This window comes from Delphinus delphis, chromosome 12, assembly GCF_949987515.2.
Source record: "Delphinus delphis chromosome 12, mDelDel1.2, whole genome shotgun sequence".
Lineage (NCBI taxonomy): Eukaryota > Metazoa > Chordata > Mammalia > Artiodactyla > Delphinidae > Delphinus > Delphinus delphis.
Window position 1 is genome coordinate 20,558,706 of NC_082694.2, and position 24,984 is coordinate 20,583,689.

Sequence of the window (24,984 nt, forward strand, 5' to 3'; positions counted from 1 at the left end):
CTAACTTCCGAATTAGAACCACACCAGTAGAGCAGTTAGCAGAGGCAACAAGATTCCCTGCCTCCCTGCCTGTCAGACCTTCCTCTTCCCAATTTCCTCCAATAAGAACTGTCCGGTCTTGCTTCTCCTGCTTCCCTAAGCTTCTCTTCTTGACTTGGCATCCTGAATCACAGCATCTGCCCTCTTCCTGACTGCGTTTCCAGTTTCCTCTGCAAGAAAATGTCCTTAATCCCTGACTGCCCCATTAAATGAGAGTTTGGCTTTCTCAACTCTGGACTTTACCTGGATGATTCACCCTCTGCAGTGGGTAGTGGTGGGTCCACCTAAGCCTTTTCCCCCGATGCGTGTGAGGCAAAGATTTTCGAGGTCCTCTGATGGGGACAAATGCCTGCCTGGAGTCACATTTATAAAATGGGCACAGGAAAAAATACCAGTTTGAATGTAAATTGCCAGTGTGTTCTTTTCAAGCTCTGTTTAACAGAAATACTTGAAGGCCCCTACTTGAAAAGACTTGACTTTTTTGAGATACTTGATTATGGGGATCCAAACAGCCTCTTTAGCTGAGTGTTGCATTGGGATAGGTCAAATCACTGTCTATTTTTAGTTTGTAAAACTACTGATCCATAGGAAACTCGGCTGCCCCACTACCTTTAACAATCTCCAAGTCTTCACGCTCCATGTAGAAACTGCCATGACATTTTACAGAAAGTGTGCAGCCCTATACTTCACACAGGCAGCCTGAAATGCATTTCTGCTCCTACATTACAGGCATCACCATCAAAACATCTTGTGTTTTAAAATTAAGTTATAAACCAATCTTTTAGAAAATTTAAAATAAGAACAAAATTTTAAAAGCTGTGTGGGTGAGGGAAGATGGTGGCTCTGACATCTTGGATCCTTTCACATAAACTCGGTAAGGGAATCATTCACTTGGGATATTTTAGAGATTCAGAAAAATATGTGTTTGTGTTTTCAGTCTTCCAAGAAAACATTTAGGAAAGATAAGTCATAGGCTCCTATTGTTTTAGCCTAAAAAATAACAACTTGTCAGTCTAAGTAAGTAACTATATTTTGGTGGCAACTGGCATTATGTGAAAATATTGACTCGATTCCCAGGCACCTTGGATGTGTGAAATTCACACTCTGTGGCAGCTCCAACCATCTAAATAGGAGCAGCTGAGGGCAACAATCTGGTTGGAAGTGGTAGTGGGGGAATTTCTGGAGGTGCATTTCTATGACAGTTTTTACTTAGACTTTATACTAAAGGTCAATTAAAACATAACTTTTTTTTCTAAAGATGCTTATATTGTATTTGACATATGATTGAGAAAATCTTTGTTCTTTAGATCAAAAAAACGTGTACACAAGTCTAATATACAGACCTCCACACTCACACAAAATAGAGTGGCTGTGAGTGGCAGAGAACGTTTTGGAGACGGTGCTAAAGAATGCCACACTGTCTGCCACCCAGGGCACGGGTGCCATTCACAACAATTGGCTTGACCAGCAGGTACTAGTGAGCTTGCAGAAAAAGAAAAGAACATGGACGCTCTTAAATCATATAAATAAATGATCTCAGTTAATAATTTAGCTAATATGTAGATTTTTCTCTATGGCAGGATTGACCTCTATTCTCTTTGGTTCTCACATATATAATCACCAAGGTTATTAAGACCCATTCAAGCCTGTCTTTCTGACATAGGGAGCACAATAAATAGTGACAGGATCTATATTTTTGGTCACTTTATGGTCTGGAACAGCTTTGCCGCCAACTATAGCCCAAGCTTCAGTTCCCTGTTCATGTGAGGCACAAGGGCACAAGGAAACCGCTGACGTGACCTGTCTTTCTTGTAGTCCCCAAATTCCAGTCAACTACAAAAGCATTCTAGAACAAGACAATTATTTGGGTCTTCTCTTTTCCTAGAATCTGAAGTCAGGCAAGGTCCTTAGAATACAGAATGTCAGGGATGGACGGCACCTAAACAAAGATGTGCCAGATGCAAAGTCTGAGGGTCAGAGGATTAAAGCAATTTGTTCATTCACACAGCAATAGGGGTAGATCATTACACCGTCAAAATCCCAGGCATCAGGTCCAAAAGACCCAGTGTTGTTTTTTTAAGGTAAGGGTTCAAAGTACATATACACTGAGCCTCAGGCCAGTCATGGGGCTCTGTGAAGTTGAACTCTCTCCCCCTCTAAAGCTGATGTAGTCAAGGTCATCTGAAAACTTGTTTTTAGTTCAAAAGAGTAATATGCCAACACACCATCCCTCTCAAACTATGGCTTCAAGCTGGCTAGGGAGCTTTCTGACATAATAACCCTTACAGCTAAAAAAGATTGAAAACATGAGCATCAAAGGGTTTTTTTCCTTGACAATTAAAAATTCTTGCTTTTGAACAAACCCCATCATTTTTAATGGGGCTTAGTTTTTCATTTTTGCATCGAAGGGATGTGACCTTACAGATGTAAGGTTATACTATGCAGCGAAGTTTGTGAGTTTGCTGGGCTTAAGTATATATACCTTCAAACAGTTATGGAAAACAGACATATACGTATAGAGATCAGTCACTCCCCATGTTGATGATGAAATAGTAAAACTAATTATTTAATACAACAAAAGACCAAATATGCCTTGCTCCTCTACAGAAGCAACACTGAATGTAACCTCTAAAGCCTGATCTGGCAGCACCACAAAGACAGCTTAGAACTTAGGTGCCTTGGGACATTTCTGATACACAACACTACTCTTCCTCAACTTTGGACAGTAGACTAAAACAACATCAAGAGAGTGCTGGCTTATGATTTTATTGTGGTGAACGTAAACTGGTAAGAAGTGTATAAGGCTAACAAATATAATTGTAAATATAAATCTTAATACATACCAAAAGAGAGGAGAGAAGAGAGAGAAAGAAAGAGAAAGAGAGGTGAGGGAAGGAGGAAGGAAGGGGGGGAGGGGGCATGCATGGGCTAGCAGAGAGAACATGGACCCTAAGGCATCTGAAATCTGGCTTCATCACTCACCCATCAGCTATGATTTTGGTCAGGCTACATCTTAGTTTCCTTGGGTCTCAGTTTCTTAATCTGAAAAATTATGATATTGATGATTAAAGAATTTACTTGTCAAGAGGATTAAAAGAGATAAGGTGTGGAAAATACTATAATATCTAGCAGAGAGAACAAGCCAAGTGTTGTTATGTACCTTTCCTCTTCTCCTCAGGTATGGGCAACAAAGTTAATTGCCTTCTCTTTTCTGGAAGCTTCTTCAGAAGTGTACTTAATTCACCTATTGGGTGAATTATAGGGGTAGGTCATAGTGGGATACGTTTTTTATCCAGATGTCAGCAAAGCAAATTTTCATGGAAATTAATAGTCCTTCTTTCATCTAAAAAAGACTTGATTTCATAATATGGCCCTGCACTTTGCATTTTGATTATGTTGGACAGATTGAAATGCAACCTGGAAGTATTTACATTATGTGCACAGTTAACTCAAGCAGTGTAGTAGACTTTTGACATGAAATATTTAGTACTCTTAGAATCCACATTTTGCAACCAACCTCAAAAGTCCATGGCACTTAGTAATTTTAACAGATATGGACCATGCAGGCCGTGCAGATAAAGATTCATGAAGCTAGTGGGTGAGCCCAATAGCAGTACCAAAAAGCAGCTTGGATGATCTACTCCACTAGCGGGGACAGGAATTCTTCTGCAGTAATATGTGCTATTCCCCGGGATGTGTGCAGCAAGTAATCTTCTCTGAAATGTGATTTGAGAGATATGGAACTCAATCCCTGTACAACAAGAACCACAGAAACAGCTAACATTTTCCAGCAATTACTTTGGGATCAGGCACTGTACTAAATACTTACATGAAGGATCAGACATTAGGCTACATGTACCTCTTGGACAAGAGCTTTGGGGCAGTGGTTGACAGCTTGGTCTCTGGAGTTTGGGACACTTGGGTTTGTGTGTGAATTCTGCCTCCTTATATTTGTGTGACATTGGGCAATAAATTGTGATATTTAACTTCTTGAAATCTCAGTTTTCTCATCTATAAAATGGAGTCAAAAGCATTAAAAAAGGTAATAAAGAGCTTATAAAGAACCCTAGCCCTATATTCAAATAGTTATTAACAGCCTAGGGAAAATCCTTGAACTTTTCTGAAAGCTTTATTGCATGTTATAGGAAAAATTACAAAATACGGTAGAGTTTAGGAATTAGGGAATTTGGGGAGGAGGGCTATTACAACATATACTTCTTAAAGGATAGAAAAGAAACTTACAAGTTTAACATGCACTTGACCTGAACAATATAGCTCTTCATAAAATATTATGATTTACAGATTTGTTGTGACTCAATTACTTGAGAAATTCCAACAATTCATTTCCAGTTCAAATATGTTAACTGGATTGGGGAGGCAGCATTGAGGAAAAGATGAGAATGTTCAGTTTTTACTTTAAAAAAAAAAGTATGGAGATCCAGGTCCATCCATATAGTTTTGTTTTTTTGTTTCTTGTTTTATTTTTTATTTTATATTGGAGTATAGTTGATTAACAATGTTGTGTTAGTTTCAGGTGTACAGCAAAGTGATTCAGTTATTCATATGTGTATCTATTCTTTTTCAGATTCTTTCCCCATTTAGGTTATTACAGAATATTGAGCAGAATTCCCTGTGCTATACAGTAGGTCCTTCTTGGTTATTGATTTTAAATATAGCAGTGTGTACATGTCAATCTCAAACTCCCAATCTATCCCTCCCCCTACCCTTCCCCCCAGTAACCATAAATTCATTCTCTAAGTCTGTGAGTCTGTTTCTGCTTTGTAAATAAGTTCATTTGTAGCATTTTTTAAAGATTCCGCATATAAGTGATATCATATGATATTTGTCTTTCTCTGTCTGACTTCACTTAGTATGATAATCTCCAGGTCCATCCATGTTGCTGCAAATGGCATTATTTCCTTCTTTTTAATGGCTGAGTAATTTTTGATGCAGCTTTTCTAGATGTTCTTTTTAGTGCATGATTTGAGTCAAGACCCTGGAATTGACAAAGTTCTATTATATTTATTTCAATGCAAGACATTTGTGTAAGGTTTACAGGATCGCATCTAACAAACAGCTGCAGCTAGAGCCAATCAAGAAGCAGTCTCAGAGAGAAGGTTGTGTTTTTTAAGAGTTCCAAGTGATTTCACCACTGGAGCAGGTAAAGAGAGAGCCACCCCAGACTTTTCTCTGTCTTATATCCTAACATCCAATATGTTGGCCCCCAAATCCAACCACTTCCTCCCATTCCACTGTCTCTATTCTGGTGATAGTACTAATCCCTTGCTGGACCACTGGAACATCCTTTTATCTATTCTCCTGTCTTCTCTTTTTGTCATTCCATGGTATATTTTCCATATAGCTGCAGAGTGACTCTTTCAAAATGGAAGTCTGATCATATCGTGCCTTTGCTCAAGGCCTTCCATCCATTCAAATATCAGAGTAAAATATAAAATCTCTGCACCCAGCCCTCAATTTCATCTCTGGAATTTTTCCTCTCACTCTCGGCTGCAGTCACACTGGTCTGCAGTGTGGTCTCTTTGTTCTTTATCAAACATGCCAAGCACATTGCTGCCTTGGGGGTCTCTTCCCTTTCTGGTCCACAATCTGGAACGTTCTTCACTTCCTTTAGGTCACTGCTTAATAGTGGTCTTCGGAGATGAGGCTTTTCCAACCACACATGTCCTCCGTCATTCTCTATCTCCCTCTATCTCTACGCTGCTTTAATTTGCTCTACAGCACAGAGTCCCACCTTATATATTATACATTTATCTCACTATTTGTCTTTCCCAACAGAATGTACTCCCCATGAGAGCAGGAAGTGTATCTGATTGGTTCACAGTTATATTGCCAACAACTGTCAGCACATGGTAACTACCCAGTAAACATTTGTGGCTGAATGAATCTTCTGTGCGAGTAGAGAGGCTGATTGAAAAAAGCAATTTACTCAAGGCTGAAACTAAGGCAGTCTGTGCTTCACTGATGATTGCATTCGTGATTTTGAATATGAGGGTTTGTCCCTTACTTCCAAACCTTGCATTTTCTAACAGACGCAGCTTCCTACCCTGCATGCGGCACTGCTACCAGAAGTAACCAAGTCAACAGGATGAAGCAGAGCATCGAGATTCCCTTGTGTAGCTCATCACTGTTATGGCCTCAGTGACATACTTCAGTTTGGCAGAGAGAACCAGCTCCCTCTCTCACATCCTCTGTAACCAAGAATAAGGACCACTGCACACTTATGAGGCAGATGCAGGGACAAAATGACAGCAAAGTTAGAGGAATTAACTCAGGAGCATCCTGACAGAGTTAGTTCAGTGTTCAGTCTCCACACAGCAAGGCCTTTCTACTCAGGAGAAATGGAAGTTCTCCACTTTAGTTCTTTTCAGATTCACAATTCCTCCTGGGTAGTACATTAGGAATTAAATAAGCACAATGACTGTTTATTGATCCAAGAGGTACCTGTTTAGGGTCTTGCAGCTATGTTGGTAATATCCCTGGCTGCACTTGTTACTTCATTCATTCTTTAGGCAGCATCTGTTTATCGAATACCTGCTCTATACTAGGCACTCAGTTATCTGCTGGGGTAGTTAGGAATCAATTAGACATGGTCCTTTTCCTAAAGAAATTGATAATCTAGTGGGAGAAACAGCATGCAGACATAGAGCTGGTTGTGTGCAAACCAAAAGTAAATAGGGTTCTCATCACAAGAAAAAAATTTGGTTTTCTGTTTCTTTACTTGTGTATCTATATGAGATGATCGATGTTCACTTAACTTATTGTGATAATCACTTCAGGAAGTATGTATATTAAATCATTATGCTGTGCACCTTAAGCTTATACAGCACTGTATGTCAATTATATCTGAATAAAACAGGAAGAAAAAAACCAAAAACATGTACACAGTGCTGTATGTAAATTATATCTCAACAAAGCTGGGGAAAAGATTTTTTAAAACTTTGAGATAATAAATATTTGTTCTTGTTGTTTTTTGAAGTAAATAGGGTTCCATGAGAGTGAAAACACAAGGAACTAAACCCACTTAGGGATGTGATGTTTTCACTGAAGGCTGAACAATTAGAAATAAGAGGAAGGGGTGCAATGAGGAGCCTGTCAGGAAAGGGACAGCATAAGTATAAGCCCAGGGTGGAGGGGGCATATCACTTTCAACAAACAGAAGGTGGCCTGAGTGGCCAATGCTGTGTAGGAAGTGGGAGAGGACAGGAAGATGAGCCTGGAGGCTAAAGAGGGGGCCAGATCGTGCAGGCCTTGCAGACTTCCTTGAAATGTTGGTCTTTAACCTGAGAACAAGAGGAAATCACTGAATCGTCTCAGGTAGGGAAATTGCACAGTCTGATTTGCATTTTCAGAAGTTCACTCTGGCTGCTGTGTGCAGAAGGGATGAAGGAGGACCAGGCAGAGGAGAGTGTCCTGTTGGGAGGGCATTGCATTTCCCCAGCTGACAGAGTATGCATCTTGCACTGGGGCTTTTATGGTAGAGATGGGGGAGTAGAAAGAAGAGTAGGCAGATTGACTGAGAGCAAAGCAATGGAAGAAATGTTCATATCTGGAGGTTCTGAAAATAGCTGTATTGATTTTGCATCTCATTTTCCAGATTCACTTTTACTTCTTTGCTGCAATGCATATTTTGCCCCCACTTTACATCCACTCCACCCCTACTGAGACCATGTTACTTTGGTACTGAGTTGCCATAATTTGCATTGCATTTCTCCAGAAGGCTTGGGCATGAGGTACAGCAGGTGTGCTCTGATCAGCTCCGCACACCCTTAGAGTCGGCCCCACCCTGAAGCCCTGAGCTTACCCTCAGAGGAGATGAGTTACCTGCATTCTGGAGATGAGGAAAAATGACTAAAATTTTTTAAAATTTAGTTCTACTGGTGGTATTTCCTATAGTGGCTGATACTATAGTTCACAAAGCATCATTGTTGACCTGTTAAATTCTCTTAATCAACAAACTCTGGTGCAAATTTACCTAGTCTTTATTAAATGTTACAAACACTGTGGGGAAAAAAACCTTAAAATTTCACTTGTTAAGGCAATTATGAAACTTTACATTATTTTTTCCCATTCATGTTTTGCAAATATTTTCTTTTCACTTAAACTATCTTGGTTGAAGATTTTCTAAAAACTATAACATTATACAATAGGCTTGATACCTTCCATTTACTTCATCGCATTAATCTGTGAATAGCAAATACCAAACTGGTAGAAAATGGCACACAAATATAAGAAAAAAAAAACATAAAAATAGGTGGAACACTGAACATAAAATAATGAAACTCTATAGTCAAAGGACCAAAACTGCCAACATTAATTTATAGATTGATAATTCCATGTATTCATGCACTCTTCATTCAAAATTATCTGATATATAATTCCTATATGATTTACATTAATGGCAATTTATAGATCCATTAGAGGTTCCCAAACGGGGATCAAACGTGTTCTGGAAGGATTGTGAGGTTGTGTTTGGTGGAAGCAGACCCTTGAAGTAAAGGAACTGTAGGAAGTGGGCAAGGCACAGAGATTTCAATTTAGTCAGAACTGGTTGTATTGATTATATATTTATTTGAGGTATGGTATTCTATTGAATAAAGAAATCTCTGACTAAAAATATTAACAACAACCAAAAACACCCCACAAATTTATCTAAACCAGCTCTCTCGGGGATTTCCACTTCCAGCCATGAAGGAGAAGCCAGTAAGAGACCCACTTTCCTGCTGAGAACAACTAGAAATGCAGAATAAAAATAATTCCCTTGAAAGTATGGGACAGCAGCCAAAGGAGTTAAAACTTAGACTAGATCAAAAAGAGATGCTTGTTGAGAGGGACCCAATTTTCTGCATTTCACTTTTCCTCCCAGGGATTTGCTAATTCTTAGTATGGAAAGAGAAACTGAGATGCCAGGTAGAAGGTAGTTGCTGAGAGGAAGATAATTCTTTAGAGTTTTCAGCAATCTCATAGGGCCAAGGAGGCAAAAACTGGAGTCCAGGACAGCCAAGGGAGCAAAGGCTAGGAGCTAAAGTCCCATAGGAGAAGGAAGACTCAAAGACTGGCCCTTTACTGCAAGTTTTCTTCCACAGTTTTTGCCTATTGTTACAATAGCAACAAACAAAAAGCACACTGAAGGCATACTAAAAGCAAATCATGATGATGGGAAAACAAAAATTGGAGTAAATGCTTCACAGATGAGGCAGGATACTAAATAATACATCTGATTCTCTGTTGGCATCTGGGAAGACAATTCCATAGGACTAGGGAAAATGAAAGGCAGACTAGACCTCAGAAAGAGTATAGACTATCTTCAATCCACTTCACTTGACTGAATTGAGATGGTTTGCCTCTCTGCTGCCCTTCAGATGACAGGATGAATTCTCTCTGGATAGAGAAAACATTATCTAGACTGCTATGGTCTGAATGTTTGTGTCCCCCCAGTATTCATGCATTGAAATCCTAATGCCCGGTGTGATGGTATTAGGAGGTGATGTCTTGAGAGCTTTGTAGGTCATGAAAGTGGAATCTTTATGAATGAGATTACTGTTCTTAATTTTTAACTTTTTATTTTATATTGGAGTATAGCCGATTAACAACGTTGTGACAGTTTCAAGTGCACAGCAAAGCGACCCTGACATACATATATACGTATCCACTCTCCCCCAAACTCCCCTCCCACCCAGGCTGCTACATAACATTGAGCAGAGGTCCCTGTGTTATACAGTAGGTCCTTGTTGGTTATCCATTTTAAATATAGCAGTGTGTATATGTCAATCCCAAACTCTCTAACTATCCCTTCCCCCTACCCTTCCCCACTGGTAATCATAAGTTTGTTCTCTAAGTCTGTGAGTCTGTTTCTGTTTTGTAAATAAGTTCATTTGTATCATTTCTTTTTAGATTCTGCATGTAAGCGATATCATACAATATTTCTCTTTCTCTGTCTGACTTACTTCACTCAGTATGACAATCTCCATTGTCCATTTCACTCTTTTTAATGGCTGAGTAATATTCCATTATATATATATGTACCACATCTTCTTTATCTATTCATCTGTCGATGGACATTTAGGTTGTTTCCATGTCTTGGCTACTGTAAACAGTGTTGCAATGAACATTGGGGTACATGTTTTTCTCCAGATAGTGTATAAAAGGGACCCCACAGAGATCCCTCTCCCCTTCCACCATGTGAGAACACAGTGAGAAGTTGCCAGCTATGAACCAGGAAGAGGGCCTTCACCAAAACACATCTATTCTGGGGGCTTGATCTTGGACTTCCCAGCCCCCAGAACTGTGAGAAATATATTTCTGGTTTTACAGGCCATTGAGTTTGTGGTACTCTATTACAGCAGCCTGAATAGATGAAGACACAGACCCTCTATATTTTTTCATAAGCATGTTTGCCATTCAATCAAAAATTACCCAGTGTACTAAAAATAAATAATAATAATAATCAAGATAAAATCAAATAATAAAAACAGTCACCATAATAAAGTCTCCATTTTGAAAGCCTTAAAAGGCTCCATAATCACTTATTTAAACAAGTACAAATTCAATTAAATGAAACATGGCACATTCCAGTCACCAGGCAAACATCAGAGGTGAATTATAAAGAGTCTTAACTCCATTTTGAATATTTGACTGCTGACAGTGTTTAAGTCTCACTCTTCTCCCTTTTCCTCTTGCTCCACAACTGGGCAAACTGATAGGAAAACCCACCTTTTTTGGATGCCAGTAGGGGAATTTGAAGAAACATTCAAGATCCAGCCCCTCCGTGGAAATCTTGACTCCAGCCCCACAGCTTGATAAAGACCAAAAGCACCTGTTCATCTCTTTGCTGAAGCCACTGTGGACTGGCTTGGGCACCTGCTCTGCTCTCTCTAGAAAGTCCCACTATGTGAGTAAAAGAGCTGTTCATACCCTCTTGGTGGCTGCTGTTGTGTCATCAGTCTTGAAATCCAAGCTGATTTCAGGGGGCAGGGAAAGTTGCCCTCTGTGGGGCAACCACAAAACGGAAACAAAATTGATCCAAATATTGGAGTTCTTTGACTTGGATTTTTAAAATAACTCTGATTAATGTTTTTGTTTGTTTGTTTGTTTGTTTGTTTTTGCGGTACACAGGCCTCTCACTGTTGTGGCCTCTCCCGTTGCGGAGCACAGGCTCCGGACGCGCAGGCTCAGCGGCCATGGCTCATGGGCCTAGCCGCTCTGTGGCATGTGGGATCTTCCCCGACCGGAGCACGAACCTGTCTCCCTGCATCGGCAGGTGGACTCTCAACCACTGCGCCACCAGGGAAACCCTTGATTAATGTATTTTTTAAAGGAGATGACCTGATAATGAATTATACCAGAGAACTGGAATCATTAAAAAAAAAAAATGAATCAACTAGAAATTCTTAAATAAAAATTGAATTCAGTAGATCAGTTTTAAGCATATTGAACACAGATGAGTGAGCTTAAAATTAGGTCAGTAGAAAATAACCAGATGTAAGTATAGCTTAGGAAGAAACTTATAGCCTTAAATGCACATATTTTTAAAATAAGAAGGGTTAAAAATCAATGATATAATTATCCATCTCAAAAAGTTAGAAAAAGAACAGTAAGTTATACCAGAAGAAAGCAGAAAAAAGAAATACAAAGATTGGAGCATAAATAAAATTTAAAGAAAAACAAAATCTACAAAGCTGAAAGCTGTGTTTTAGAAAAGATTATTAAATTGATCAAACTCTTACAAAACTAATCAATTAAAAAAAAGAGAAGACACCAATTAGCCATATGAGGAATGAATAAGAAAGAAAGAAAGAAAGAGTAGTACAAATTCTCACACATTAAAAAAAATTAGAAGACATGGGCAATTTTATGCTGAAAACTTACAAAATTAAATTTAAATAAATTCCTAGAATACAACTTACCAAAGCTGACCCAAAAGGAAATAGAAAATTTAAATAGTCTTAGGTTTTAAAAAAAAGAACCTGTACTTTAAAAAATCTCCCTCAAATAAATACCCAGGCTCAGATTGCTATATCAGTGAATTCCTCCAAATATTTAAAAAAATATATAATGCCAGTCTTACACATTCATTCACTCCCAGAAAACAGAAAGATGGAATAATTTCTTACTCATTTTTTGAGGGAAAGCATAATTTTGATACCTCTGAAGGAGAATAAAGGAGACAAAAATCATACAACTGTCTCAAAATGTGCAGAAATTTTGTTTGGTATAATTTTATACATATTCATGATTTTTTAAAATCTTAGTGAAGGAATAACAGAAGACAACTAAATTAATCTACTAAAAGTATCTGCAAGAAATCTAGAACAATCAATATAATTAGTGGTAAAATATTTAAATTTTATCACTGTGATCTAAAAGTAACAGAAATATCTATTACCACAATATCGATCTGAACATCTGGCTAGTGCAATAATGCAAGGAATAAACAAGATACAAGGACTGGAAAAAAAGAAATACAACTGTCATAATTTTCAGACAGCATGATTGCGTATACAGAAAATCCTAAAGGCTACAGTCAAAATTTGGCATTAGTAAGTGAATTTATCAAGTTAATGGATATGAAAATCAATATATCAACCAAATTTTTCATATTATAGACACAAAAACTAAGGCCCAGAAAAGTGCCCAAGTCCATACAGACACTTTCAAAATGGAAAAATGGTGACTCTCAGCCCAGCACTCAAGTTTTCTTACATGTATGCATCAGCAATGAAGCACTTGTTTGAAGTACATAAGCTACAGAAATGTTTTCAATTCCTGTTCACCTCTAATCAAACACAGGCTAGTGCATACCCTAGCCATGGCACCTCCCGGGTATCAAGAAATTCTAAAATGCTGCTGCAGTGACCACACAGCGGGAAGGAAAGGAACAACTAAGGGAAGCAAATCAGCAACGGTCTGAAATGTGGAGTCTGAAAGACATGAAGCTGCTGCTTCTGGCACAAGTTGTGGATCAAGGATCACCCAGAGTGGCTGGATTCCCCTTCAGTGAAACCTACAGATGGGATGAAGGGAAATGGTGGGTGTGTCCAGGTCTATCACAGGAGAAGGGAGAAAGAGTAGACGAGTGGGCTACTTGGTCCTGGCCTCACATTTACACAGGGAATCAAGCTTGAACTTCAAACATCATCTACAAATGAGGTTACACACAGAATTACAGAAAGACACTGACAGGACTGAAAGTAGGAGATGTTTATCATATAACTTTGAAGTCATGTCCTTTGCTTCGTCCTTAATGCCTACGACACTATGAATTAACATTCTCTATAAATTCTGCAGTTATCATGTAAATACTGTGATTATATGTATGGGATGATGTATCTGTAGGTTAATATTATTATTTATTATATACAAATATTTTAAACTTTTGTAGCACTCATTCAGCATTCTTTCTTTCCTCCTCTTCCTCTCTGTGTCCTTCTACCCCTTCTTCTCCTTCTTTACCTGCTCTTTCTCAAAATAACAGAAAGGGCCAGAACTTCCAAGGCAACCTTGGAAAGACTCTGGATTCTTCAATGGCCAGTTTGGAGCTTGGAATTTCTGTGTAGAATGTGAAGACTAATAGGGTGCTTGCCCCATCTGTGGGGACAGAGCCAGAAAGACTGTCTTGATATTATAAGTATGACCCTATCTTTAGCTCTAGTCTGGTGTCACCTCAAGACACTGGAGCTATGGTAGGAAGTTCAAGGGTTTTATTTTAGTAGTTTCAGCTTTTGCATGTTCAGCTTGCCAACTGCTGTCATGGGTGATATCTCAGCCTGTGTCCTAGAGGACCAGGGGCCTCCTCGAGGCTTGATGTAGGACTTCCTGCAGGCTGAGTGTTCAGCCCCAGAAGCGACAGCAGTGCTGGATTAACCAAAGAGTGAACCAAGCACATGCTTAGGGCACAATTAAATTGGAGCACAACCCCATCACTCACTGCAAGAAAAATGGAGAGGATTTCATATCTGATGAACTTATTCAGAATTTAATTTTGCCATCCAAAGAAAATAAAAAGTAATTTATTTAATTTTTAGCTTGCATTTAAGTTGTCTGCAGTTTTGAGTAATTTTATTTTATTTTTGAGTTACAGTGGGGCTATACCAGAGTTTTTGTTGCTGTTTTTGCTGTTGTTTCTAAGTACTCAGACCCTGAAAAAGTTTTAACCTGGCTCTGATAACCATTCCCTTAATTTGCCAGGACCCTTGCCCTCCTTGACTCTTTTTCTCTATCACACACATTTCCTGTTCAGCATCTCTCTTTTCTATGTAGCCCCACATCACTCAATCCAACCTTTGCCAAGCTGTTGGTTTTCAACTCTTAGATTTAGGCAGTCTGGTTAACATTTCACTTTTATTTTGTTTCCCCTGAACAATATTTTTTCTCAAAATCACACAGCACAATTTTGCATTTATAAAGCAACTCCCACAGATGTCTCTAACACAGAGAATATACTTAGGACCTGAACTTACACTCCTACTACTGCCCCAAGATCCTTCACCAGGAGTTCAGACATCTCTTATAGGGAGGGGGGATTGATTTTTACATGTTCATAATGTGGCCAGCTAATCCAGGCTTAGGTGAGTGGAGTGGAGATGGGGACGAAAAGGGAACAGTGTTTAAATCTCCTTTTGGCAATTTGAATTCTATTCCCTCTAATCAAACCTGGTCTTCAGAACTTTGGAGGGTCCTTTCTATTGCTCCTGTTTCAGCCTCTGCTTATTGTTCAGGAAAATTAGCAGACATGTTTCAGAACACGTTTAGAATTGTCTAATACAGAGAGGAGAGATTACTGAAAACCTGTTTCCTTTGCAAGGGATGGAGTCAACAGAAAATAAAAGAAAGATCCAGGAAAACCATAGAAGGATGGCCTGTTGAAATTCCAAGGGACATGTAGAGATTAAACCCACTGATAAATTCTAGTCTTGGGCCTCTCTTGACTTACCTCCACCAGCTTGTTGGCATGCTCGCGGAAAACCTGGGCGTATTCCTTCACTTCTTTCTCATTCCCACTTTTTGCAGCCTCAATGAGAACTAGCAAAGGGACGTTGGTTTCCAAGAAGGAATCAGATATGTGATCCATCACTGCTTTCCGAAGCTACAGTGAAAACAAAAACAGAGACACACACAATTAAGGAACAGAGGAATTGTCTATTTGAGCGTATTACTCATTTAGCCATATGAATTATATCACTGCCTGGAAATAGTTTTTCTAAAGTCCCAGTTCTCATGGTCCACAGGCATAACGTTCCAACTCTCTTTTTAATCTTGCTGGTGCTTATCACATCAAAGGAATGCAAAGAGATATGACTGATGAATGATTCTGAATTAACTGTATTGTAGGTCAACTTGAAAGTTGACCTACGCATGGCCTGTAGCTCATTACATTATAGGCTCTACTTATCAAAGTTCTGCTCTCATCCTTCATTGGCCAAATGTCTCCCTTCAGGTTTTGAATCTTGATTCAGCTCAAAAACTTGCGCTCTTTAGAAAAAGGAGAAATCTAGGCATCATTCAACAGGTGGGGAGAACTTTAGGTGAACTGGGCCTTGAAGCCACCCTAAAACCTTACCGCTCTGCAGTCTCCTATCCTTTATAGATCCACTGTTTGTATTTAATGGAGGTGGAAACATGAAACATCTAACGATATCAAAAATGTGTCTGCCCAGGTGCCATGATGATATAGTTGCTGTGCTCCAGAAAGAAGTACTGACAATTATTCTTCAGGGTAAGTTAGAATAAACATACCCAAATTTCTAACAGTGCATAATTACACATCATTCCCACATTGTTAAAATGGGAAGCAGGGCAGCTGCATGAAAATGAAATGAAAGTGTACCGAACAATTATCTTAGTGCAGCTTTGTTCATAACTGTCAGAATGTATACAGGGAAAAAACACCCCAAATACAAGTAAATACGAGAGAAGATGATAAACAATGTGTATATTTTCCAAACAAATATTCCTATTCAGGAGTATTCAGGCAAATCTTTTGATAAGGTGATACACATACATATTTATCATTGGTCAGAGGAGAATTTTGCACAAATCTCGGTTCCTTTTTGCACTAATTACCATAAAGTATGCATGTGTGTATGTGTAGCTTAGTTTTGGTTCAACTCTGGATTGAGTTGGACATTTCACCATATAAAATATAACAAAGCCTATGGAAAATTAACATTAATTAGTTACTCATTTAGCAAGGTGTGTTAAATTTCTGCTTGAGAATAATGTTTTTATTGGTGAGCTCATATATTCTGGGTATATATGATGTGTCAGACAACTAAGGTTAACCAAGATCTTTACATATTACATTACTTAATCCTCACAACAATACTATGAGATAGGGACTAGTCTTATGCCAGTTTTTCAGATGAAGAAAGTGGGACTTGGAAAAGTTAAATAACTTGCCTGCCATCATAAGGTGGCAAGTAGCAGAAGCCACTATGAAAAACTCTGAAAGGGACAGTGCAGTGGACACTTGAAACTGACCTGGCTTGGCTCTCTTCCAGGACAGAGACCCTCATGAAGGAGAAACTACTGGGAGTGAAATCAAAATTGAACTGGATGGGGACAACAGAGATAAAAGAAAGGGAAAGTCCAGGTAAAGTGGGGACAATTGTCAGAGCCAGGCTAGCTATCTCACCAGTCAAGCCACTGTGTTGTTTTTTTAATCTTAAAATTTTTATTTTGGTAGAATATATATAGCATAAAGTTTTCCATTTTAACCATTTTTAAGTGTACAATTCGGTGTCATTAATTAGCTTCACAATGTTGTACAACCAACACCATCATATAGTTCCAAAATATTTCCATCACCCCAAATAGAATTGTATAAACATTAAGCAAAAATTCCCCATGCTTCCCTCCTCCCAGCCCCTGATAAATCTACTCTCTGTCTCTATGAATTTGCCTATTCTAGAACATTCATATAAGTGAAATCATATAGTATTTGTCATTTTGTGTCTAAGCCACTGTACTTTTAAATGTTACACAAAAGTAACAGGAGTGAGAGCTCTGTGAAGCTAGAAGACCCATCTGCTCTTCTAGCCTCTGTCTAAACCTTCAGGAAGATTGAGTTCACATAAAAATGAGCAACTTGAAATCATCAAGGTCAAAACTCACATAAAATTATTATAAGAAAAATATATCATCTCTACACAAACTAAAAGCATGCCAGAAAAATATGCCTGTAAAACAAATTAAAACTGTAATCTACTATTTCAAACATATTAAAATACACTAAAAATTGATGCAAGATATGAAAGAACATAAATTAGAAAAAGAAGAAATTATAGGATGAGGTCATGAAACTCAGAAAAGAATTATAAATAAAAGAAAAATCATTTGAAGACTAAACAAGAATGAATAAACACAATTGCAAATGCCTCAAGAGAAATAAAAAGAGAAAACAAGGAAAAATTTTTACCTAAAATAAATTTTTGGAAAAGAGATTTAAAAAATTTGAGTAAAGGTGACAAATATTGGAGATAGGCAAAGAAAATTCAATTTATGGCTACTAGAGGTCCCTAAAGAAGAAAATCAAAGCAAGAAAACAGAAAGAATACTAAGAACTCTAATTCATGAAAGTTTTCCTCAATATATATATATAAAATTTTCAATTAAAGTGTTATTATATAAATATAATCACTTACATATTTATTTTATATAATTATTTTAAAATATATAAATTATATTCTTTATACATTCAATATAGAAATATATATTCTATATAGAAATATATATTATATATATATAAACTATTTTCTGAAAAAGCGTATCATGTACTTGAGAAGAGTGACCTATACTATCAACCAAGAAAACTGGATTCTAAAGAAAAAAGGGGCAAATCCTTATGTACTTAGGCAAATAGAGCATGTGACTTATAAAGGAAAGAAAATCAGATGATGACCAGACTTTTCAACAGCAAAGCTTTTGCCAGAAGAAAATGAAATACCATATTTAAGATACTCAAGGGAAGAAAATATGAGCTAAGAATTTTATAACCAGCAAAACTGACTTTCAAGGATATAAGCCACAGACCAAATTTGATCAACATGCAAGAACTCAGAAAATATTGTTGCTATGAGACTTAGGGAATCTGTTAGAGAACGAACTTTACCTGGCAAAATAACTAGAAAAACATCAACATAATATCTAGAAAAACATAACATAAGTACTGGCAGTGAGCATTCAATATATACATGTTTATAGAACTAAGAATATAGGATAGTCAAATGGGAGAGAGTATAATATAAAATGGAAGTATGCTCTGGCAATGAAGAGGTAAAAATGAAAAGAGAAAGGGAATAGGATATTTTTTGTGAAAAGATTTTAACTATCTTATGTAATTTTAATTATAATGGTAGTATGAAGATTGCTATTCTAACACTATTGTGTTTCAAGGTAAAATAAAGCAAACAGTTATGAAAGTTTATTTCTCATCTCCTGTGTTCTTGCTAACCAGAAGTGTTGGTGTGGAAGAAAGACAATGTAATATAGAAGAGGTTAAGGAAAAACCCTGTAATCCTAGATCTGAAGTAGAAATATCAGTATGAACACATGAGATTTTAAAGTGAAAACACATACACACACACACACACACACACACATACACACACATACAATTTCCAAGTTCTGTCCAATGAAAAGGTCTAAGAACAATGGCCAGCCCAGTAGCAATGAACATCTTGAAATACAATTTTCCCCTAAACCAAACTAGGACTTCTTAGAGAAATTGTTGATTCCAATTTCTTTGGGGCTAGAAATATACAAATAGCCTGAAATATCTTATTATACCAGACAGCAAAGAGAGATCAAAGACTACTAGGGTCATGTAAAAATAACTCAGGAGGCTCCCACTTGGCCAAAGACTAGACAATTTAAACGTCACAAAGAATAAAAATTCCAGTGTCTTGAAACCCATCAAATATGTTTAAATGAGTTTATAATGACTAAAAAATAATAATAATTAATTGGTCACCTTCAGAGGATGACAAAGAACCAATTCATTTATCTTGGAAGAATCAAGAATACATCTTGCCTTTCCTACATGAACTGAAATTCTTTGTAACGAGGAAAATGTCTGTCTATAAATTTAGTCCACTTAATAACTGAAGGCAAAATGATAGAATATCACCATTTTGCAACCTTTAATGAATTAAGACATCAGACAATGAACAATAGTGGTTGAAAACATCACAAAAAAGATAGAACAATTTAAGAATTGTGAATCACTATATTGTACACCTGTAACTTATATAATATTATATATCAACTATACTTCAATTTAAAAAAAGAGAGAGAGAACCAGACATTATGTGCCTTCTGATGAAACAGCACAATCTCAAGTATGGTGATGCCAAAGGGATCAAACTTGAACATGGTAGAAGCTCTGGATCCCCTTGGTGGTTTACACAAAATATAGAAGACAGAATAACATATGGGACTGCATCACACATATCTATTCAGCTAAATGCAAACTCCAGAAACCTTACAGTACAAACCATCCGGGTTCCTCAACAGATAGATTATAAGCAAAAGAAAGGGATGGAAGGGGATGTAACAGATTAAGAGACTAAAAAATAAATCCCCAAACGTGGGCAAACCTAAACTATATCATCTGAAGATGAATATCAGAGTGATAAAACCACAAAGGAAAGGAAGTGAGCATTCTCAAAGTCAGGATAATGTTGCTTTTTGAGGGAGGCAGGAAATATAAAAGGCGTTTCTACGGAGGCTGGCAAAGTCTATTTCTTGACCTGGGTAGTGGTTACAAGAGTGTTTGCATAATGATAATGCTTATTGTGTGTGGATTTCTGTATCTATGCTTTATTTTATAATTAAAAATTTCAAAAAAAAAAGGAAACATTTCTCATGCACACTTTTCCAATTTTATCTAGATGGAATACAGACGTGACCCCAAGGTGACCTGGGAAGCCATGAATTGAAGATGGTGTACAACCCCTGTTCCCCCCAATCAACCTACACCTGAATACATGGAGGAGAGCTTCCCAGTGTTCTGTCACTGGCCCAGTATTGTTACATGATTAAGAATGCAATTCTATTTTGTTGGAGCTGTTGCACATTTTGAAGTTTATTAGTTATAGTAGTTGGTCTGTTCTAACTTAACTAGAACAGATCTCTTTTTTTTCCTGCCAATTCTGTCTTCTTTTAGGCTACCTTTCCTTCCCTTGATTCTTCCTACTTAAAAGGTGGGCCCCAGGCCAGTATCATTGCCATTTCCTGGGAGTTTGTTACAAAATCAAGCCTCAGGCCCATCCCAGACTTCCATTTCAATCAGAATCTGCATTTTAATAAAAAGCCTAGGTGATTCCTATGCACAATAAAGTTTGAAGAGCACCGCCCTAGAAGACTTATCGTATCAGTTAACTTCTTAGTTGCAAGCATTAGAAACTGATTTTGGAAGGTTTAAGCAGAAAAGCTCTCCTGTTAGTTGAAAGAAAGAACAGAATACAAAAATGTTAGGACAATCTTAACCACTGCCCTGGTGGCGCAGTGGTTAAGAATCCACCTGCCAGTGCAGGGGACAAGGGTTCGAGCCCTGGTCTGGGAAGATCCCACATGTCACGGAGCAACTAGATCCATGCGCCACAACTACTGAGCCTGCACTCTAGAGACTGCAAGCAACAACTACTGAGCTCACGCGCCACAACTACTGAATTCCACGTGCCTAGAGCCCGTGTGCCACAACAAGAGAAGCCACCACAATGAGAAGTCCGCGCACCACAACGAAGAGTAGCCCCTGCTCGCCGCAACTAGAGAAAGCCCGCATGCAGCAACAAAGACCCAACACAGCCAAAAATAAAATTAAAAAATAAATAAATTTATAAAAATACTGTTAGGACACTGTGTCTTTATGTCATTAGCTTCTGATGCAAAGTCTTAGGCAAATGAAACTGATTTTTATCTGAGTGAAATACAGACCCAAACTCTGGGTCATGTGTAAACATCTAGTTGCAAGGGTGAAGGAGGAAGGTGTTGGGAGGAAAGCACTTTGTAAAAACAAGTGTTCTGGCCATTTTAGCTTCTTATATACCAAAATTTATATAATGAGGAATTCCCCAAACATAGGAAAGGAATTCAGATGCTGACTCAAAACCAAAAAATGGCCAATAAAGAATAGATCTGGTAGAATAATAATTCAGGTACTCAAGCATGGGTGGAAGGTGGAAAAAATAATATATTTGTAGGAAAAAATTAAAGGTGAAGGGTTGTCTGTAAGGAACAATATCAGAAACTATGGTCTGGGACAGGAATGGCAAGTATACTGCCACATTTCCTTGCTATGCCTACACCAGACATGACTAATCAATCAGTGTTCTTTTATTCTGAGCTCAAATACCATTTCATAATCCTTCTTAGGACAGTGTTCCAGATACCTAATGCCAATAAATCCTATTTCTTCTGCAGAAGGAAAGCTTTCTTTCTTTGCTGAATCTTACCTGCAATTTAAGTGTTTTTGCATGCAAACCTTTAGGTGGAATTGTCTCCGAGCATCTGACAATCCAGTGCCATCTTGATTTTTCAGAAATAAGAGTTAACACCCAAATCTAGGCTGGGCTCATGATATTTAAGAAGTGGCTGATTGTTTTAATATGTCTTGTCATTTAGACAGATGTTTAGAAAAATCTTGTTAAGAATAATAGTATTCACTTCACTGCAATGATGTAAGATACACCAATCAAGGTCAAATTCAGGGTAGATCGTGATTTTAAATGGGCTCAAAACTTTGAACCTTAAGTCTTTCCATGGATACAGCTGCTCTGGGCTCTTCACAATCACTGACACATTTTACCATATTTCCTTAAGCTTTGGGGTGTAATTGTTATTAAAAATGAAATATCAAAACAACAAAGTGTCTGGGCCAGGAGCCATCTAGCCTAGGGGCTTGACAAGAATTAAGCCTCATTAAGTCAGGCAAATTTTAGCCAGTCTGAAGGTCAATTAAGGTAATCAGTCAGTGCAGTAATCCACCCAAAACCACTTTAATAAGCTAAGGTGCTGCCAATGCACACAGTGCACTGGTAATGACAGCACTGCTCACAGTTTGGGATGGGGGTGGGGGCAGCTGTGGGGGGAGCAGAGGCATATCTATGAAGCTTGTGCAAGAGCGCTCAGAGAATAATCACTTTTTTTCCCCTTTATTTTATTTTCTTTATGAGAAACACATAAAATCCTTTGGTCATTCTATTCATTATCCTGATGGCACTATCTTCTGTGAAGCAAAATCATTTTAATTGGGATACCAGCTTCTTTCCTTAATGAAACCAATTACTCCTCTAAAAAAAAGAAAAAAAAAAGAAGAAGAACAGTTCATCAGGCTTCATGCTTTTCTCCATATACCCCTCTCCCCAGTTCAGGCCCCAGTGAATCAATTCAAAGCACAACTGTCATCATTAGAAACACCAATGTGCATGGCCCTAAATAACAAACACAGGATGGTTTAGTTTAGTCAGATAAACAGTCCATGCCCTCTAGATTTCTCCTCTAGGAGTGCTGATGCAGTCAAGATAACAGTTGATACATATCTTGCTGATGGATTAAAAAGCACTGAGTAGATAACTGTAGTAGATTTGTTATATGAATGGCCCCATTCTTCACCCTCCTCTACTCAAGCCCATTGCCATGTAACTCTGTATTGTCTGCCTTCTCTGGCTCTGAGCTGGGCCATGTGGCATGCTTAGGGTCAATGGATGTTGACCATTATGATGCATGCAGGGGTGACTTTGCTTGGTCCAGTGGACTTGCTTGGTTTAGTTAGTCTGCCATTCTCATGAGTAGGACATGCCTAGGCTAGACTGCTTGTCCCAGGAGGAGGGAGACAAACATGTGGAATAGAACTAAGTCACCTCAGTCATTCCCATCAAGACCATCTTAGGTCAGTGAAGAGCAACTGAACCCATACACGTGAAAAGGCTTGACTAAGGTGACCATCTTCGACTACTGAGCAACAAATGCTATTTCTGCATGCCATTGAGATATTATACTGCACTACTGTGACAAGAGATGACTGATAATATACATATTAAACTAGAATAAGTTTTTGTGGTCACTGAACCATTTTTGGGGGGAGACACCATCAAAATAAATTTCTGATCAATCAGTTGACTGGTTGGTGTCATTCTAACTCAGTTCTTTGGCCAAAAGTGCTGGATTAACAGTACATGTACAATTATAAGCTCTGGGCTATGTTTAAAAACATCACAGCTGCAAGTTCTTATTTGTATAGATTTAACAAATTATTTAGTTTGAAATTGTACTGAAAACACAAGTCTTGGGGACTAGGACAGGGAAGGGTTGGTCAGGGATCATCCTGAAGAATAGCAGCAGGTACTTGGCTCCTTCTGCTGGCTCCACTTTCTGTCCCAGTATGCACAGCACCATACCAAAGTCCCCTTCTTACTCCACAGTAGGCAAGGGCAATTCCTTTCATGGGGAGAATGAAATACTGCCTTAGGATCCCAGGCAGTCCTGGGTCATCATGGATCTCCAGATGGCCTCAATCCAGCATGTACAGCAGCTTTCCTTAGTGCTGGTAAAAATGTTAGCAGAACATGGAGCCCATAATCACTTGAGGCAATACAAGGAAGCAAAAGAGAGATTGGTGGAATGGAGGGTAAATGCAGAAGGCAGAAGTGGATTGCAGCAGTGGGCCATGGAGAAAAGGTGGCAAAAAGGGGAGCAGGAAAGGATTGGGGAAAATTAGTATGTCATATTAGCAGACTTTAATGCTTATTTTGTATCAGACACTGTTCTAAATGCTTGGAATAACTCAGTTATTTCTCTGACAAGACCTGGGTACTATTTTCTCCATTTTATAGGTGAGGAAACTGAGGCAATTGAATGTTACTTGTCCATATTCACATGGCTGATAAGTGGCAGTGGCAGGATTTGAACCCAGGCTGGCCCCAGAGTTCACGCTCTGAACTAGTAGTATATGCAACCGCTCCTTTGTCTAAATTTTTCCAGCTTTGCATACATTATTGACTGAAAGCAAAGGTATATAGATACTGATGGTCCATCAAATTCCAGGAACATACGTGATCCAGCTTTCTGGATGATGAGTGAAGTGCATGAAGAATTCTAGAAGACTCCCCCAGGATAATAAAAGAAAAAAAAAAAAGAAAACCCCAGTAGAGAGGATGGGAAACAGACCCAGGGGCAGATGGATATCCCAAGAGGGAGTAAGTTGTCCCTCCAGAGGAAGAAGTGATGCTGAGTCCTAATGAATCCCCATTCCAGGAGCTGAAAGGGACCTCCTGTATACTCACTATGAGACTCTGTGACTTCCTGGGGCTTTATGAGTCTGTAAAGAAAAAAAAAAAAAAAAATGGAGGACTCATGGGTCAAGATATGTCTACTGCAAAAACATGTCCATGGGTCATACTTGCTTTTATGTAACTATCTTATTAAAACTTTTTGGTCAAAGTGCTTTTTTCTTTTTTTTTGCGGTATGCTGGCCTCTCACTGCTGTGGCCTCTCTCGTTGCAGAGCACAGGCTCCGGACGCTCAGGCTCAGAGGCCATGGCTCACGGGCCCAGCTGCTCCACGGCATGGGGCATCTTCCCGGACTGGGGCACGAACCCGTGTCCCCTGCATTGGCAGGCGGACTCTCAACCACTGCGCCACCAGGGAAGCCCTGTTGAAGTGTTTTAAAACAGTAAATTGTCAGATTCTCAACAAAGGCTCAAGTCAACAGAAGTGAGAGTCCTCCCAGAAATGATTGGGATTCACTTCCCCTGCTTTCAGATGGTAATTATGGTATGTATGAAAATCTATAAACCAGGTGGTGACAGAGGTTAGAATGGATTTGCATTATTATAGAGATATCTTTGAAAGGTGCAGATGAAGGTTAGTACTGTGACAATCTAGCATTCTAGTTTTTTTCTCATTCTTAAGAGTTTTAGGATCAAATCA

General features: G+C 38.4%; 1 protein-coding gene across 2 annotated transcripts in view; it reads right to left on the bottom strand.

The window, feature by feature from the left end:
- CTNNA2 (catenin alpha 2) overlaps positions 1-24,984 on the bottom strand; it is a 1,196,494-nt gene that overhangs the window by 216,895 nt on the left and 954,615 nt on the right. For both annotated transcript variants that reach the window (XM_060027447.1, XM_060027448.1), the window contains exon 9: positions 14,990-15,142. In XM_060027447.1, coding sequence (XP_059883430.1) covers positions 14,990-15,142 — 153 coding nt within the window. The remainder of the gene's footprint in view (positions 1-14,989; positions 15,143-24,984) is intronic.